The sequence below is a fragment of the Pyxicephalus adspersus genome, chromosome 5 (assembly GCF_032062135.1).
Source record: "Pyxicephalus adspersus chromosome 5, UCB_Pads_2.0, whole genome shotgun sequence".
NCBI lineage: Eukaryota > Metazoa > Chordata > Amphibia > Anura > Pyxicephalidae > Pyxicephalus > Pyxicephalus adspersus.
In genome coordinates, this window is record NC_092862.1 from 137,465,267 (window position 1) to 137,480,728 (window position 15,462).

General features: G+C 38.0%; 1 protein-coding gene across 1 annotated transcript in view; it reads right to left on the reverse strand.

The window, feature by feature from the left end:
- The window catches only part of CALCR (calcitonin receptor), a 157,876-nt gene that overhangs the window by 31,506 nt on the left and 110,908 nt on the right, over positions 1-15,462 (reverse strand). Inside the window, exons 6-7 of the mRNA XM_072412873.1 lie at positions 13,050-13,141; positions 10,582-10,708 (exon numbers count right to left, since the gene is read on the reverse strand). Coding sequence (XP_072268974.1) covers positions 10,582-10,708; positions 13,050-13,141 — 219 coding nt within the window. The remainder of the gene's footprint in view (positions 1-10,581; positions 10,709-13,049; positions 13,142-15,462) is intronic.

Consider the following 15,462-nt stretch of genomic DNA (forward strand, 5'->3'; position numbering starts at 1 on the left):
AGTATATTATGCGCGCATCTCAAAGTGAACAGTCGATAAAAGGGAAAGCCTTGGCAAAATGCCATGCACAATTTCAAGCCAAGGTTTAATATTTTTGTTAATGCTAATTGGAAATGGGAATCTGTTGTATAATTAGTTTAGGCTCTTTACATTATAAACATATTGTAGGATACTTTCTTTCTTTTATGCAATATTCATTTAAAAGATTTCAAAGGGAATTGAAGCTTTTTTTGTACTGTTTTTAAGTAATGCGACAGCAAGTGTGTATAGTTAGGGCTGTGTATAGTCAACTATCTTTAAAGCCCAAATTAAGGGAAAAGGCCAGCTGAAAGTCAGATACCAGCAAAGTGTGATTAGCTGACAGGTGATATTTCCTCCTTGGGCACATATACTAGTACAATGGCCTGACCTTTGGTTTGGTAATTACCAATTGATATCTTCAGCACCAGTCAAATGGTCCCCTGAAGGGTTACAGGAAAACCTATGCTTAACCAAAGAATCATATGGAGCAATACAATATTACACAGGTCAACAAAAAATTAGCTTTGGTAATCATTGGAAACCACAGCAAACTTTTCTAAATCAGTTTTTCGAGCTGATTCCAGACCTTATGAGTACTATGATAGTTAACATTGTATGTGCATGTATTTTGTACTAAAACTTAAGAACCATTGAAGTGAATGTTAATACATCTTCAGTAAAATAAGGCACACTGTGGTATAGATCTACTGAACAGTGTCAGTCAGGTACCATTGTTTCTTCAGAAATCCTTAGATTATGATTTTCTTGTGTACTCTGTCTGGATTGTCGCTGTACAGCATCCAGCAGAAGTCAGCCATCATACTTTAATTCCAGAAACCTTGGTAGCGGTGTTCCAATAACTGAATGTCCTGGTGAAAACATTCTCCTTGTTCGTCACTCACCATACCAAGATTTTTCGGGAAGAATTCTAGATGTGAATGCAAGAAACGTATTTTTAATGACATGCGACTACCCAATTTCTGGTATGAATCAAGCAGATTCTGAACTCCTTCCTTGTATGCAGGAGACTTATGGTTGCCCAGAAAATTTTCACACAGCCACTTGAATGCATCCCAAGCTTCTAGCTCAGCTGCTGAGAGAGATTGTTTGAAAACATCATCCTGCAAAACAGACTTGATCTGTGGCCCTATAAATATCCTTTCCTTTACTTTTGCAGTGCTTATGTTTGGAAACTTCTCAACAAGATACTGAAAACCCAAGGTTCTACATCAAGCCTAACTTGATATGGAGAGGTGGAAGAAATATTTTATGTGGATCAACCAGAGGCAGAAACTTGACATTGCTTGTTCCGGGCTTATAGGTACCTGGCCAATCACACTTGACATAATGGTCTCCCGTAGATCGGCTGTCCCACAGGCGCAGGAAACAGCAATTTTTGTGAATCCTCCTTGCATTCCTATCAGCAAGCCAATGACCTTTAGATCCCCACATATGTTCCACTGGTGTGTTTTATCCTGGATTGCTTCAAGTTGTAACTTCATGTTGTCATTGGACTCCTTTATGTTAACAGAATGGGCAATCGGTAAACATGGTTTGGAAATACCATTATGAAGTAAGACTGCTTTCAAGCTTCTTTTAAAGGAATCAATAAAGATAACCCATTCAGATGGAACATGCTCTTGTGCCAAACTTTAAAAGAGTGCATTTATATCATGACAGTAGCACAGTCAGCCATCACTAGTGAAGAACATTGTCAAGTTATGATTTCATTTTCTGTAGTGAGTTACAGTTACACCCTTTGCAAGCAAGTGCTTCTGTTTAAGCCTTGAAGCAAGAAGTTCTGCTTTGTCTTTGGAGGGATTTAGATCACGAACGAGATCAATCAGCTCTGCATGTGTAAAGGTCTCTGGTTCTGAATCTTCATTGACCAAGTAGTCAGGATCAGATGATTCGGGGTTGTACCTGGCTGTAACTCCAGCGCATTCCTCATCACCTTCTACAGAAGCAAGTCCATCGTGTGGCGGTACCGGAACTGGCAATGAATCATCATGGGGAACAGGCCTAATTGCAGAATCGAGGCTGGGATATACAATTTTGTGCTTAGTTTTACCTGAGAGTCCACTTTTGTTGACGTGGCAAAAACAGCAGTCAATTAGATGGTCTTGAGGTTCCCTCCACACCATCAGGATTGCAAATAGCATTGCTGCTTTACGCCGATTTAGCCAGTCACGCAGTCCTATGGAACAACTGGTACAAATGACATGTGGGGCCCAAGATTTATCCTGGTCACCTAATGGACAACCAAAATATAATTTGTATATCTTTTTAAGTTCTGTGGTAATATGGCGATGTTGTGCTTTCGTCATGAATGAACCACACACGTAACAGAAACTCTCTGGATCACTAAGGCAATTTCTAGGCATGATGACAAATAAAATCAATCGCAGTTAGTGCAGTCTCTAACCTTAGAAAACGAAAACTGTCGTTAAATGTTGTAAAACTGGACATGCTAGAGAAAAACTGAACACAGATTTGAAATCCGGATTAACAATACTACAATGCCCACAAAAAACTATATCTTATGTAAATGACATGTTGACCTGTGCTATCATTGCAGTGGTAAAACATCCCCCTTATCCTTGAATACAATCTTTAGAGCTCTTAAGATGCAATGATGTAATACAGTCACTTGCTAAGATTTATAAATGCACCCATTACTACTCCTTCTCACAGCCAGATGAAATACAGAATAACACCGGTAAACCCCTTAGACAAGCAAGGTTTTTTCGTATATGCTAAAGATGGAAAAAGACATGCATATCTTAAGTTGTGTTTTTTCATCCACAGTGACGAGTAGAGTGCTAGGATCATCTAAATTAATTACCATAACTTGTGCTGAGCTGTTGTACATTAGATGTAATATTTTAATTTCAAGACTTATTTGTACTAAAGATGGACTCTAGTTAACACTGACTCAAAAATTATACTGCATTCCTTTATACTAGTAGTCAGGTGATCTAAGAACTTTATGGCACTAAAGAAGAATTCACAAATGCACCCACTGCAGGCTCCTTGTTGCCCTTTAAATGTAGAACATTTATGTTTCAAAGCCTCAAAGAAGTACCTAGTCATCAATCAGTAATTATTTTAAGAACAGCTTTGACCTGTCAAGTTATGGACTTACGACCTCTGTAGGTGTTTTGTGGAAATTGGCACCAAGTCATTAGCAGCAGGTCTTTTGGGTCACACTGCCTCCACCAGCCTGTTTTAATCCCATGGACACCCAACATGGCTAGAAGACAACAATATTCACAAGACTACACCACCTTCCATTGTTCAATGGTCCTTTTTTTACACTGATATACCCATTGTGGGTCCTTTGGGTGGAAAGGGGGCAGCCATGACTGGCACTTGGCTGCATAGCCCCATATGCAACAGTTTCAATGTACTGCATTATCTGGCACCTTTCTTTATGGCCAAGATTATGCTTTCCGAAATGTGTGCCATGTCTGTAGCTTTTCCATGGAATAAGTCCAGATAGGCAAGCCTCATCCTCGCCATGTGCATCTATGAGTCTTTGTTGCTCATGATCCAGTCACCTATTCACTGTTGTCTTTTCTTGGGCCACTTTTAGTAGGGACTAACATTTTCATACCAAGAACCTGCTGTTTTGGAGATTCTCTGAGCCAATCTTCTAGCCATCTCAATTTGGCCCTTCTAAAATCAGTCAGATCCAAAGGGTTGCCTATTTTTCCTAACTCCAGAACATCACTTTATTAAACTGTTTATTTGCTTCCCAATATATCACACATCCTGAACAGGTGCCATTGTAACTTGGTAATTGATGCTGTATACACCTGTCAGTTGTAAAAGTGTTTTGGCTTTATTATAGATTTTATTTTTTTGGCTTTATTATATTATAGTTGTTCCACTGGTTAACACCCAGATAATAAAAATGACCCCACTGACTAACTGTACAGTCTACAATTACTTAGTTTTTTTAAAAACAAGACATTAAAACAAATATTGCTAAAACATTGACTATGTTTTGTGCTGATGTAAAGTGCCAGGCCCTGTCCACTATACCCTTGTGCTTGCAACTTAATTTGGGGCAATGCATAACTAGTGAGACAGCCTCGGCTTCCTAGAATGTTGGGTGTACTCCATAATGTGTGATGATATTATATAATTGTGCTTTCCCCCCAGATGAACAGATCCCTGGTTGTTTAAAGTCTACCAAGACTGCAGAAGAGGTAAGAGACAGATTACACTGGGCTTTGTCCAAAGTTATTATATTGAAACAAAACAGGTCCAGAACACGTCCCACACAGGCAAGGCAGACATAGAGGAACATTCAATCTAGAAAGCAGTTTTATTACATAAAAATTAATTTCAGATATCGTTTCCTATGTGATAGTAATACACGGTCCACCTAAAAGTGATAATAAAATTGTAAAATCTCCCTTTTAGCAAATCTTTCTAGTTCACCACCCCTGTGTGTTTACGCTTCCCCTGTTAAATCCTCCATGATATCAATTATGTAGAAAACGCAGAAAACATGATGGGATCACAATAATATATGGACACAGTGAATGTAAATTAGTGAATAGATCTCACCAATAGAGTGAGAAATAGAAAATACTTTAAGGTGGTTTAGATCTCCAGCCTTTACTAAAAACTCAAATACTATTTGTGGATAGACTAACTTTTTAAAGGATCCTATATGAAAGCTGTACTTTTGGCAAAATGTTCCTTAAATCTTTGTCTCCCAACCCCCTTAGTACAGGCCAGTGTCTTAAATTCTTACCTTCTCGTCAATCCGGTAAACTTTGCTGAGTTGCCAAGACCAGCCTTGCACAGTATCTCTAGTGAAAATGTCAATGGGCACTTCAGTCCTATTAATTTCCACTGGTAAGCTCTACCTATGGTCTCTTCCAGGGGTCCAGCAAAATTCTGGATTACTCATAGGAAAAACTAGAGCTCATGTGCAGGAAATGAGAACAATTTCACCATGCAATGCTAGGCAGGGCCACTGGATCAAGGTAAAAGGTTAGGTATTTAAGCCGAAAAGCTCCACTTGGGGGTTGGAGTAATTCATTTTTGGACAATTGTATCTGGTATTGTTGTTCCCAATCAACAAGACACATTACAAGGGCCTACAAAGAAGTCAGCTCTAGAAAGGAACAAAGATCTGGCAATGAGTGGGTCAATGTCTTATCCTGACGTGTCTTTGAAGCACTTTTCATCCATAAAGAAATAAATTGCTTAGAGTTAATAGAAGGTCTGAATGTCTATTGCAGGTGTCAGATTGACTCACCAAGAGATTGAGCTGTCTGTCATCCACACACCGGTGGCATTAAAGTCAAGAAAGTTCTCCTGTTCACTATTAAGTAGGAAAACATTATGACAGAAAACCTGAAACAGAACTCTGGCATGACAGAGTATTCTCGTATATACTGAAATTTTCTCAACAAATGTTAACTCATTATTAAAGCAAAATGTTACATTTCTTTCTTTTCAGTGGTAGCAGATAAAACTTTGCCAATCAATTCAACGCAAGCTATCACGGTTTGCCTTAATTATTCCATGTCAGGGCAATGGCACATTGGTAATTGGGGTCTTTAGCCCGTCGGCCATCTGGGGGTTACGTTGGAAATTGTACAGCTGAATTCCATACAACTATTAAAACCTTGTTAAACACAGTAATATTCCTTTTACAAACTAATTATAGTTTTACAGCATATTAGACTAAATCTTGTATCTGACTATGTTGTCTGTCCTCAGATCACAAGTGCTATTTGGAGGATCAAACAGTATATTTATTGGTTTTCTAGAGGTCAATTTTAAAACAGTGGCAGATAGACACAATTACATACCGGAACTCAAGGATAATGGTGTTCCATAACTAGAAATCCAAAAACAATTGAGAACTGTCAAAATAATAGTACATGGATAATTAGTAACCCAGAACAAAAGAAAATTTATAGTCCTTAAATGATGGCAAATAAGTAGATAAGAACAAAGCAAAGGAAAGTTAGCTATCACCTAGAGTGCCAGTCAGTGGTGGGGGACACTATTTAGTCCCTTGCACATCCACCAGCCTGTCCCCTATACCAAGCTGCTGCTCTTCCTTTTTTCCAAATGCAATATTATTAAACCCATCTCCACTGATCTGCCTATGGGGAATTTTTAAATGAGAAGACAACGCAATCTATTTTTTTAACTAATATTTTCCATTTATTTATTAGATCGTTACTTCTTAATGAATTTGATCTTACAAATGCAATTTTGAGTTTATTCTTCAAATATCCGCGTGTTAATAAGCATTTTACTAATTCTTTTGCTTGGAAGTGAAAAATCTTCAATACCTCTTCTTTCAGTTTTCCAGACTGATGAGATGAAATTGCCTTTTGTACATGGCCAAGAAGGCATGAATTATAAATGGGGGAATGAAAAGTGGTTTTCTTTCTATAACCCTGTTATTAGTATGTTATCTAATAAACAAATGTATGTAATATGTCATTACCCTCAAAGATTGTAAAAGTCTCATTTTCATTAGGATATTCAAAGACATTAAATCCTGCCTTTTGCCAATACCATGAAAACATCATCAACAAATCTCATATAATGAGGGTTTTAAGGCATAAAACATTTATTTTAATGTGCATCAATTCTTTACAAGGCTCTGCTGTCATATTGGAAAAAGTACTTAAGTCACGTTTGTGTTTTTTTTTCACCATGAAACAGAAATCTCAAATCTGACACGTTTCGCCATTCAGCTTCTTCAGAGGATAGTGAGATACATAGGCATCAATGCTGAAGCAATACTAAAAAGGCTTTATAGAGAGTATTTTAATATTGTATGTATGTCTTTAGAGGGATTTCCTTCCCATGAACCTTATATATTATCCTTATCTATTAGCAATTCAATTTGGTGGGACATGGGGTTAATGCAGCACCATAGATTTACCTTACAGATAGCAGCAGGAAATGGATGATATATTTATTGTGAATAAAAATCATCCATGGTGTGTTATTTTTAATACATTAATTTAAAATTGTAAAAAAAAATCATGTGGGTTTAGTCTGTTTTCTTTCATTCTTTTAACAGTTTATTGTACTTTTGAGTAGATTATGATGGCTAACTTGCTTATAAACAGCCTTTGTGCATTATTGTTGGTCACCAGTAGATGGGGATGTGTCCCTATGTAAAGTGTGTAACAATGTCTCAGATAACAAGGCACTTTACATGAGGAAACAGTGCCTTCTAGTGGCCTAAAAACAAACCAACCTTCTTTTTCTAATGACATTTTTAGGTCAATCTTGGTTTATACTTGAGTATCTGTGGTAACAAAAAACTGATGTTAAACACCCCCACCGCAGGCTTTTGATCACTTTAAGGTGTTTTGAGTTTTCATAAAAGTCTATAGAAATGCAAAACCCACACCAAACTAGTAAAATATAGGCCAAAATGAGGTAAAATCCACTTGTCCATAAATTCTGAAGGATCTAAGATGTCTTTCAAACTGATGCCACCGACATAAGTCACTGACCAAATCCATTAACACATTGCATGATATGTTTTTTTATTTTCCAACCTTCTAACTGCCACCTTTACTGATCAGTTTGCTCTGTTACAGTGAATTAAAAAAAATGAACAAATATATCGACAGGATTGACAGGTAAAACAAAAACGAGTAAAGCTATATACTTACTGGAATGCAATAACCCCCTCCTTCTCTGGGAGTCTCTAATTACTATATAGAATATTATATTTTTTTAAAGCTGGGTGGGAGGAAGTTGTAGGTGGGCAGCCTCTGTATTGTCACTCAAAAGAGTGGTTACTAAAAAGTGCCGGGTGGGGATCTGTAGAACGTAATCTAATAGACAGCTCTAGATTTACTGGCACAACTAATATTTAAGATTGTGGTGCACCAGTCCCTGGGCTTTAGAATGTCTACTTAATAAAAAATATGCACAAAATTTGTTAAATGCACATATTTAAATAGGAAGACAATTGTAGTCTTGTGGTAGGGTCTCTTTAAGTAGTAAGCCCAATTACTACACCGGTTATTAATTACGATACTCTGGTGCAATCCAAGCAAGTATATAATTCCCTCACAGGGAGTAATTCTTCCATGGGGGCAGGGGTAACCTCTCCTATACCTATTTTCCAACAAGTTATTCAAATAAGCGTAATTATTCACTTCATTGAGTGTGATAATGAGAAAAGCTAGACTGCCTGCAATTTAATTTGTTCTACTTCACTAAAAATGTATAGATCTGACAGTCCACTTAATATATTTAAACATACATTCCCGTGGCTAAATAGGGTGTAGAGATTTTTCTTTCTTGAGAGGTCATGGTTATCCATTATTGCAAGAGATATGCTGCTTACTATAACGTTTCTTTTTTCTGTAACATAATCTGAAGTAAAAAATCTGATGTACATATGTCAATAGAATAAGGACTGCAGAAGAAGTAAAACATGCTAAAAATACAACAAAAATAACAGTCACTTGATTTTACCTTGTACATCTTGATTTAAAACATGTATGTACTCAAATATAAACCAATCTGAATACAAACTGAGGTGCCTACTTTTACCTAAAAAAATGAAAACACTGACTTAAGGATAAGTTTAAAGGTACAAAATGCATTCATAATTGCTAACGTTTAAAAGAATATTCAATAGAAATGCCAGTATAATTACCTAAATGACTACATCCATGGTATGTTATTCTAAAATATATAATAAAAAGTTATGTTTTCCTATTTTTTAACTTTTGAGTTAGATTTTTTTGGTCACTTGCCCTTTTCTGTATTTCTTCAGGCCACCAGTGGATAGCACTGTGCCCACATGTAACTGTGTAACAAACATCTCATGTCTCAAATGACAACAGTCAGGGCAGGCTGCGATCAGGAGATATCAAGGGTGAAGCCAAGGTCAGTACACAGGAGGATCAGCAGCAGGAAACACAGACAGGAGCAACTAGAACCTGGGAATAGAGTCTAAAGGAACTTCTTGGTCAGGCAACTTCTTGTTGCCAGTCACTTCCTTTTATAGAGGAGATCATGTGGCAAATAGGAATCACATGACCAGCAAATGAGAGAACCCACTACTAGAGGGAGTGTTGGAGCAGAGACAGCTCAGGTGGTGTTTACATTTCGGCCAATAGAGGGAGTGCTTCTGCAAAATATTCTGGTTCTCTGGGGTAAAGGGGCAGATCACAAGTCTGAGACCAGCGTACAGGATTCCTGAAAAGGAATGCTGTTACTGCTGGCTGCAGAGGTGGGTATCACAGACAAAGGCAGAGATACTCTGGTCCTGTGGGGATTCATGCGATTTACACTCGGTTTATACTCGGGTATATACATATTTTCTAACCTGTATTTTTACAATGTTGGGTAAATCCATTTTCAAGGTTCATCCAGACCTTAGGTTTTTGTTAAGTGATACAACAGTTCACAATTGTTATGGGTAAACTTCTGTGTCAGTAAGAGGTGTCCGTTAAAGCAGTATGTGGTGTGATAAAAAAGTGTTCCCCTAAATATCAATTGAGGTCTTGTCCAACCATACAGGAAAATAGAGCACAGTGATCTTGAAGCTTCCTGTACCAGACCAGGCCACATCCCTTCCCTCAACATTGGGGGGATTTTGGTGGAATCTAACAGCCCGACAAGATGTTTGCCTCTTTCCAGGGGAATAATCGGGTAAGCCAGCATCTTTTGGTCCTCTTCCTGGCTCAGAATCTAACTGGCTGATGGAACTGATAGAAATTGAAAGTTTTGGTGTGCTCTGTGCTTTCAGCAAGAGCAAAAAATCCCATAATACAGAATTAAGAATCACTTCAACATAACTTATCCATTAGCTCAAAAACATAATTTTTGCTGCAAAAGTGAATACATCTAAAAAAGCCACCACTTGTTGGAACCAAAACAATGCAATTTTGAATCAAAAATAGCATCCCACATTTAAATAATGATTATTACTACTTTGTTTTTTTTTTAACAGAATATGGAATCTTAGGTACCTTTTAACATTCTGGAGACTGATTGCTTCCTAGATGCAAAAGTCTGGTGTTTACAAAACTCATTAGCTCAAGCTGGAATTTAAACACACAGGTGGTCAACTTGTATACCTTGACAACTAAATCAATAGTTCTATAGGCAAAATCAAATGTTATATTTATGATGCAGTGCAGTCTGTCAATAGCATTAACATTACAGGTTTTGTGTTGTTGAGTCCACTTATAATTTAATTGTAATATTGTTTCAACTTTTGTGTAAACTGCTGTATTGGCTTTTTAGACAGATTGGATCATATATATATATATATATATATATATATATATATATAAATTTATATGCCTTTTTCATTAGTTTTATTTTAAATCAAATGTTAAATCAAGCAGTTTTTATAAAAGTGATGTGATGGCGCTTTGGTTTACTCAGTGCTGAGAGAATTCTCTGTCATGCATTAAATGTTTATTTGTAAAAGAAAAAAAAAAGAATATATATAGAAGTTTGCCAGAAGGTTGGTGTTGAGCAGTAAATGAGAGTTTCTTCAATTTATAAACCAAAAGTATGAACACTTACCGGGTCTCTTTTTACCAAGTCCAAATCTGGGACCACAGCTGTAAGATGGACGATAGTAAACAAGGAATTCAGGACGTAGGAGAAAAACAAGTTTTTATGAAGAGTAATCCTCTGACAGCTTAGGCTCCTAAAACAAAACAAAACATGGGAAACATTTGAATCATTTCATATTTTTTTATTATACCAGACCAATCAAATTTCCAGATTGCGTTTATCTATCTATCTGTCTGTCTATCTGTCTATATATTAATCTATCTACCCGTTCCTCTTTTAATTCTCTTTTCCCCCTAACTTCCATTCTTTCTTCTCTCCTTTGTTTATAAAATAATATTGGCACAGTAGAATATGTTGGTGTTAACATTCACAGAGAAGGGCCCATGCGAGTCCTATATGTCCTATGGTATTGGTATATGTATCAATAAATGATGCTTTTATGAGTATATTGGTGGATTGGTGAATAAAAATTCCTTTATTCTATATCTTCTGTATCTTCAGTACTGGATATGGCCCCTGGTAGGAGATGCTTATCTGTCCAGCGACTCCGTGCTGTGTGCCATTGCAGTATAAAACACTTTTTATTTTGTCCAGCAATGTTATATGCAGCAGCCAGGAGAACTAAGATAGCAGCAGCCCCTGCTTTCCTTTATTTGTGCAGCCTGATGGATTTATGGCATCCCCAGCATCTATTGTTAGGCTGTGCACAGCTGAAGGGGATTCCAGAGGCTGATCAGCTCCTGCACTGCCATTGGCTGCTGGGACTTTATAGCCTCCCTGCTTCCAGGTCACCAGTGCCTGTTATAGAGTTTAGCTGGGCTTGTCTCTGCTGGAGTGGGTTTTCAACTGATTTACTGTTGCTGGCCCTGCCTGTTTCCGATCTTGTGAGTTTATGCTGCCTGGACCGACCTTTGCCTGTGACCTGGACTCTGCTTGTGTTTTGCCCCTGTGTACTTCGTTTGGTGGACGGATATTCTGTGTATGACCTCTGCTCTGTATTCTGGACTTGGCCCTGTTGGAATCTATGTAGTGCTTTATCTATGGGCTCTTGGCTTGCTGCCAGTTCATCCCCAGACACCATCCCTTGCGCAGTAAGTCCTGGGGGCAACCGAGTGTTGGGAGACTTTGTGCAGGGGCTTACTATAGGTGAAGACTGCGGTGTTAGATTGTGGGACTGGTGTCTAGTGAGGACTGGTGCTGACCAGGACCTTACAATCCCATTCTGTCATAATTTACTAAAAAAGATATTTAGAGCTCCTTTTGCTGGATGAAACTTTAAGTAATACAGACATGTATGATGAGTATAAAGTAAATGTTATATTTATATAAATCAAATCACTGTATCTCTATCTATTTCAGCATACATTATTTTTCAATCTTTAATCTCAAGTTTTTTTCCTCTACCTCACAAAACACTAACAGCCCTGATGAAGAAGGTGAATGTTTTAGTCCCTGGAACGTGTTGGCTTTTGCACATTCCATCTCTATAATGGAACAAATCCTTCTCAACTCTGCAATCCTTGGTGTGACATTCTTATTCAAGTAACTTTAAAGCACATATTGTTCAGTTTGCTATAGTGGAGATCATTGCTACATCTTTATCATTTGTTTAGTGCATTCATGAACTCTATGAAGCAGGGATATTTGTATAGGGTGCTGGGAGAGGGTTGGTTGGACCTTCTATAAAGAACTGTTATCCTTTAAATATATGCACATGTAATATGATAATAATATCATATTATTGAACTATATGATAATAAAGGCCAACTTCAGGTTCACCTCGAAGTATGAAAATGAAAAATGAGCTTTTACTGCAAAGCTTACCTCCTCCCAATAGTAAGTAATAGTGTTAGGGCACTAGCTGTGTTCTGGACGTTGGGATGCCCAAAGTTTTTGAACCTAGAAAAACTAGGACATTCTGGGACTTCAGAGAACATGGCCACACCGAAATGTAGTCACATGTAATGAGTATTAAAGTGAAAACCCATTCTAGATCATCAACAAGGAATCAAAGGGAACCCAGCACATCAGGTTACTAGTAGTAAAAAGTTAACATAAAAGTAAAAAATACTTATGGGGAGAGGGGAGGGGTGTAGATTGGAAGCCAGGAAGACCCAATTGGACTTTCGATAGAATCTGTACCCCAAAATTAATTATGTTCCCCCAGTAAAACAATGCCGGGATATCACCTTGTCCGCAAAATACCCCTGCATAATATACCGCATTACTAAAGTTGAGTCATCCATATCTCTGCATTTGAAGTACAGCAGACAATGTGACTGTCTAGTGTTTGAAATGAGCTTTGTGTTTTGGGTATTGAGACTGGAAAGAAAATACGATGTGACTTACATTAGCTAGTGAACAAATTCCATTTTCAGACAAATCAGTATTCCATCCCTTGGTTTTTCATTAATATGTAACCCTGGAAATCAAAAACAATTAAAATCGAAATTATGCATTCTGATGGCACTTACTTGAAGTAGAAGAAAATTCCAAGAGAAACTAGCAGGGAGACAATAGAAAGGGCATGTCCGACTATTGCCATGTAGTATAGGATGTAGGCATTCTAGAAGGAAACGAAGAAAAGAAGAGACATTTACTTTATTTATTTTGGTCAGTTTAAAAAAAACCCAAAATATATGACTAATGAAATTTTGTGTATTCTCATCACCAGACAGAGGAGAGGTGTTTAGCTGCCCCTACCTGTCCCCAGAGACCACCAAACTCCTTGTACATGCTCTTATCATCTCTCGTCTGGACTACTGTAACCTCCTCCTCTCTGGTATTCCACTAACCCGACTCTCTCCTCTACAAACTGTTATGAATGCTACAGTCGGATTTATCTATTCTTTCAAATGCTAGATTTGCTTGATCTTCCCTGCTGCTGCAAGCTTTGCCATTAAAGAGAATAAACAGGGTACGACCCAGGTTCACCCATGATGCTCTATCTTCTCCAGTCTTGGAGTTTTAATAAATCAGCCTGGCTAATCCTCCCTCTATAGGACTCCATCCAATGCCCTAAATCACCTAAATCCAGGGTCATGTGACATTCCACACGTGCGTGCATGTTACAGATTACGGTTATCATGTTCCAAAGGGGAAATTACAAATGAAAAGTCTGAATCTTGTTTGTAGTTGGAATCTATTATTTTCCATGCTGATGTTGCATTGAAAAATAGGAAATGTAATTGTAAATCTAATGGGTGAATCTTGTTTGATAAGTTGTAATGTTTTATGCTGATTCCTTATAAAAACTAATAGCCCAATGCTATAAAATACAGCAAACGTTCATTGTGCAAAGCGCACAGTGAATCAATTTTAAACAGAACCTTAAACGAATGCCAACTTAATTTAAATTCATGACAAGGAACCAATGCTTTATGTCTACTGACTTGCGAGCTGCAATAAAAAATTTGTAGTGTTGTAAAAAGGCTGTTTCTGTTAAAATAATCCTTTTTATTGCAGTAACATGTCTTATCCCCAAATGTTACATTTTTAAAGCGGTGAATCAGTTTGTTCTGAACGCACTGTCGCAGAATAATTGCCAAACATGGCTGACGTTATCACGCTAAGCATACCCTTGATTTACTGAGATGCAAACACCTGTCTGCATTGTCGGTCACTGTAAGCTCGTGATGTGCCCGATACCGGCTGCTAAACAAAGAGAAGTGTTTTATATCCTAAAAAATAAACATGATTTACATAGTGTTCTCAAGAAGGAACTAAATCTGAGCAGGTACAAAACAAGCTTTAACAAATGATGGCTCAGTGGAAGATACAATATACAGTTCATCCCCAACAAACTTGCTGCCAGAATGTGGCTATAAAACATTATTAACACATCATCATATAATTTGAAGGCTCCCTATAACTATTCAAGTCCCAGAAACTTTACCTCCCTAAAACGCATTGCTTCAAATATAGGGCCAGATTTCATAAAGCTTTCTAAGACTGCAGAAGATTGACTGCTGTCGGATAAACTGAATGATCCAGCAAACCAGGAGTGGATTTCTGAAAAATCATTGCTAGTATTAGTTGGCAAATGTTATCAATACTGGACCAAAGCCATAAGAAGTTTACGTGATCTCCTAGGTTTCCATGATAAGCTATCTTCTCCAGTCTTGGTTCTGGTTCTCCCTTGATGGTCTATCTTCTCCAGTCTCTTAATAAATCAAGCCCATAATGTAGTACTTCATATTTTAGGTAGCTAGCTTGTCCCACTTACTTTTGTGACTTGATAGAAAAATACACTCCTAGCCACTCTATTGAATCCTCCAATGAACTACAAATGGCTTCCTCTCTCATAACCTTGTCACTTGCACAACTTTTTTGGGGCGGCCTGACTCTCTGGAATGGTCTTTCTTGTCCTATTTGGTTTGTTCCTACCTTCTGCACGTTTGAAAGAGCCCTGAAAACCCATCGTATTCAAACTCACTTCTCCTACCATCACCATTTATTCACCATTCCATATCCCCCCTCCTATTGTGTGCTACTTCCCTCTCCTCTTAGATTGTAAGCTCCTCTGGTCAGGGTCCTCTCCTCCTCCTGTGTCACTGTCTGTCATTTGCATAGTGTTAGCACTGCAGGTCGTGCCGGCGCCGCTGCTCCTAATCGCAGGCATGGGCGCCGGGTTCTATCTCTCAGGTAACACTACCTATGTTCCATATCAGTGTTTCCTCCATGCTGAGACTTGCTCTGTTTGTGAGCTGGCGTGGGTGTGTCTCTGAGGTAACACACACACACGCTCTCTGTTTTCCACAGCCTATGGCTGATGTCCTGCAGGGATTTAAAGGCACCTCCTATTACAGGAAGTTGCCTGAGCAATCTCTGGCTTACCAGCATTACCCTGTGTTTAGTGATTTATCTGACTGCTTTCCTGTGTACCGG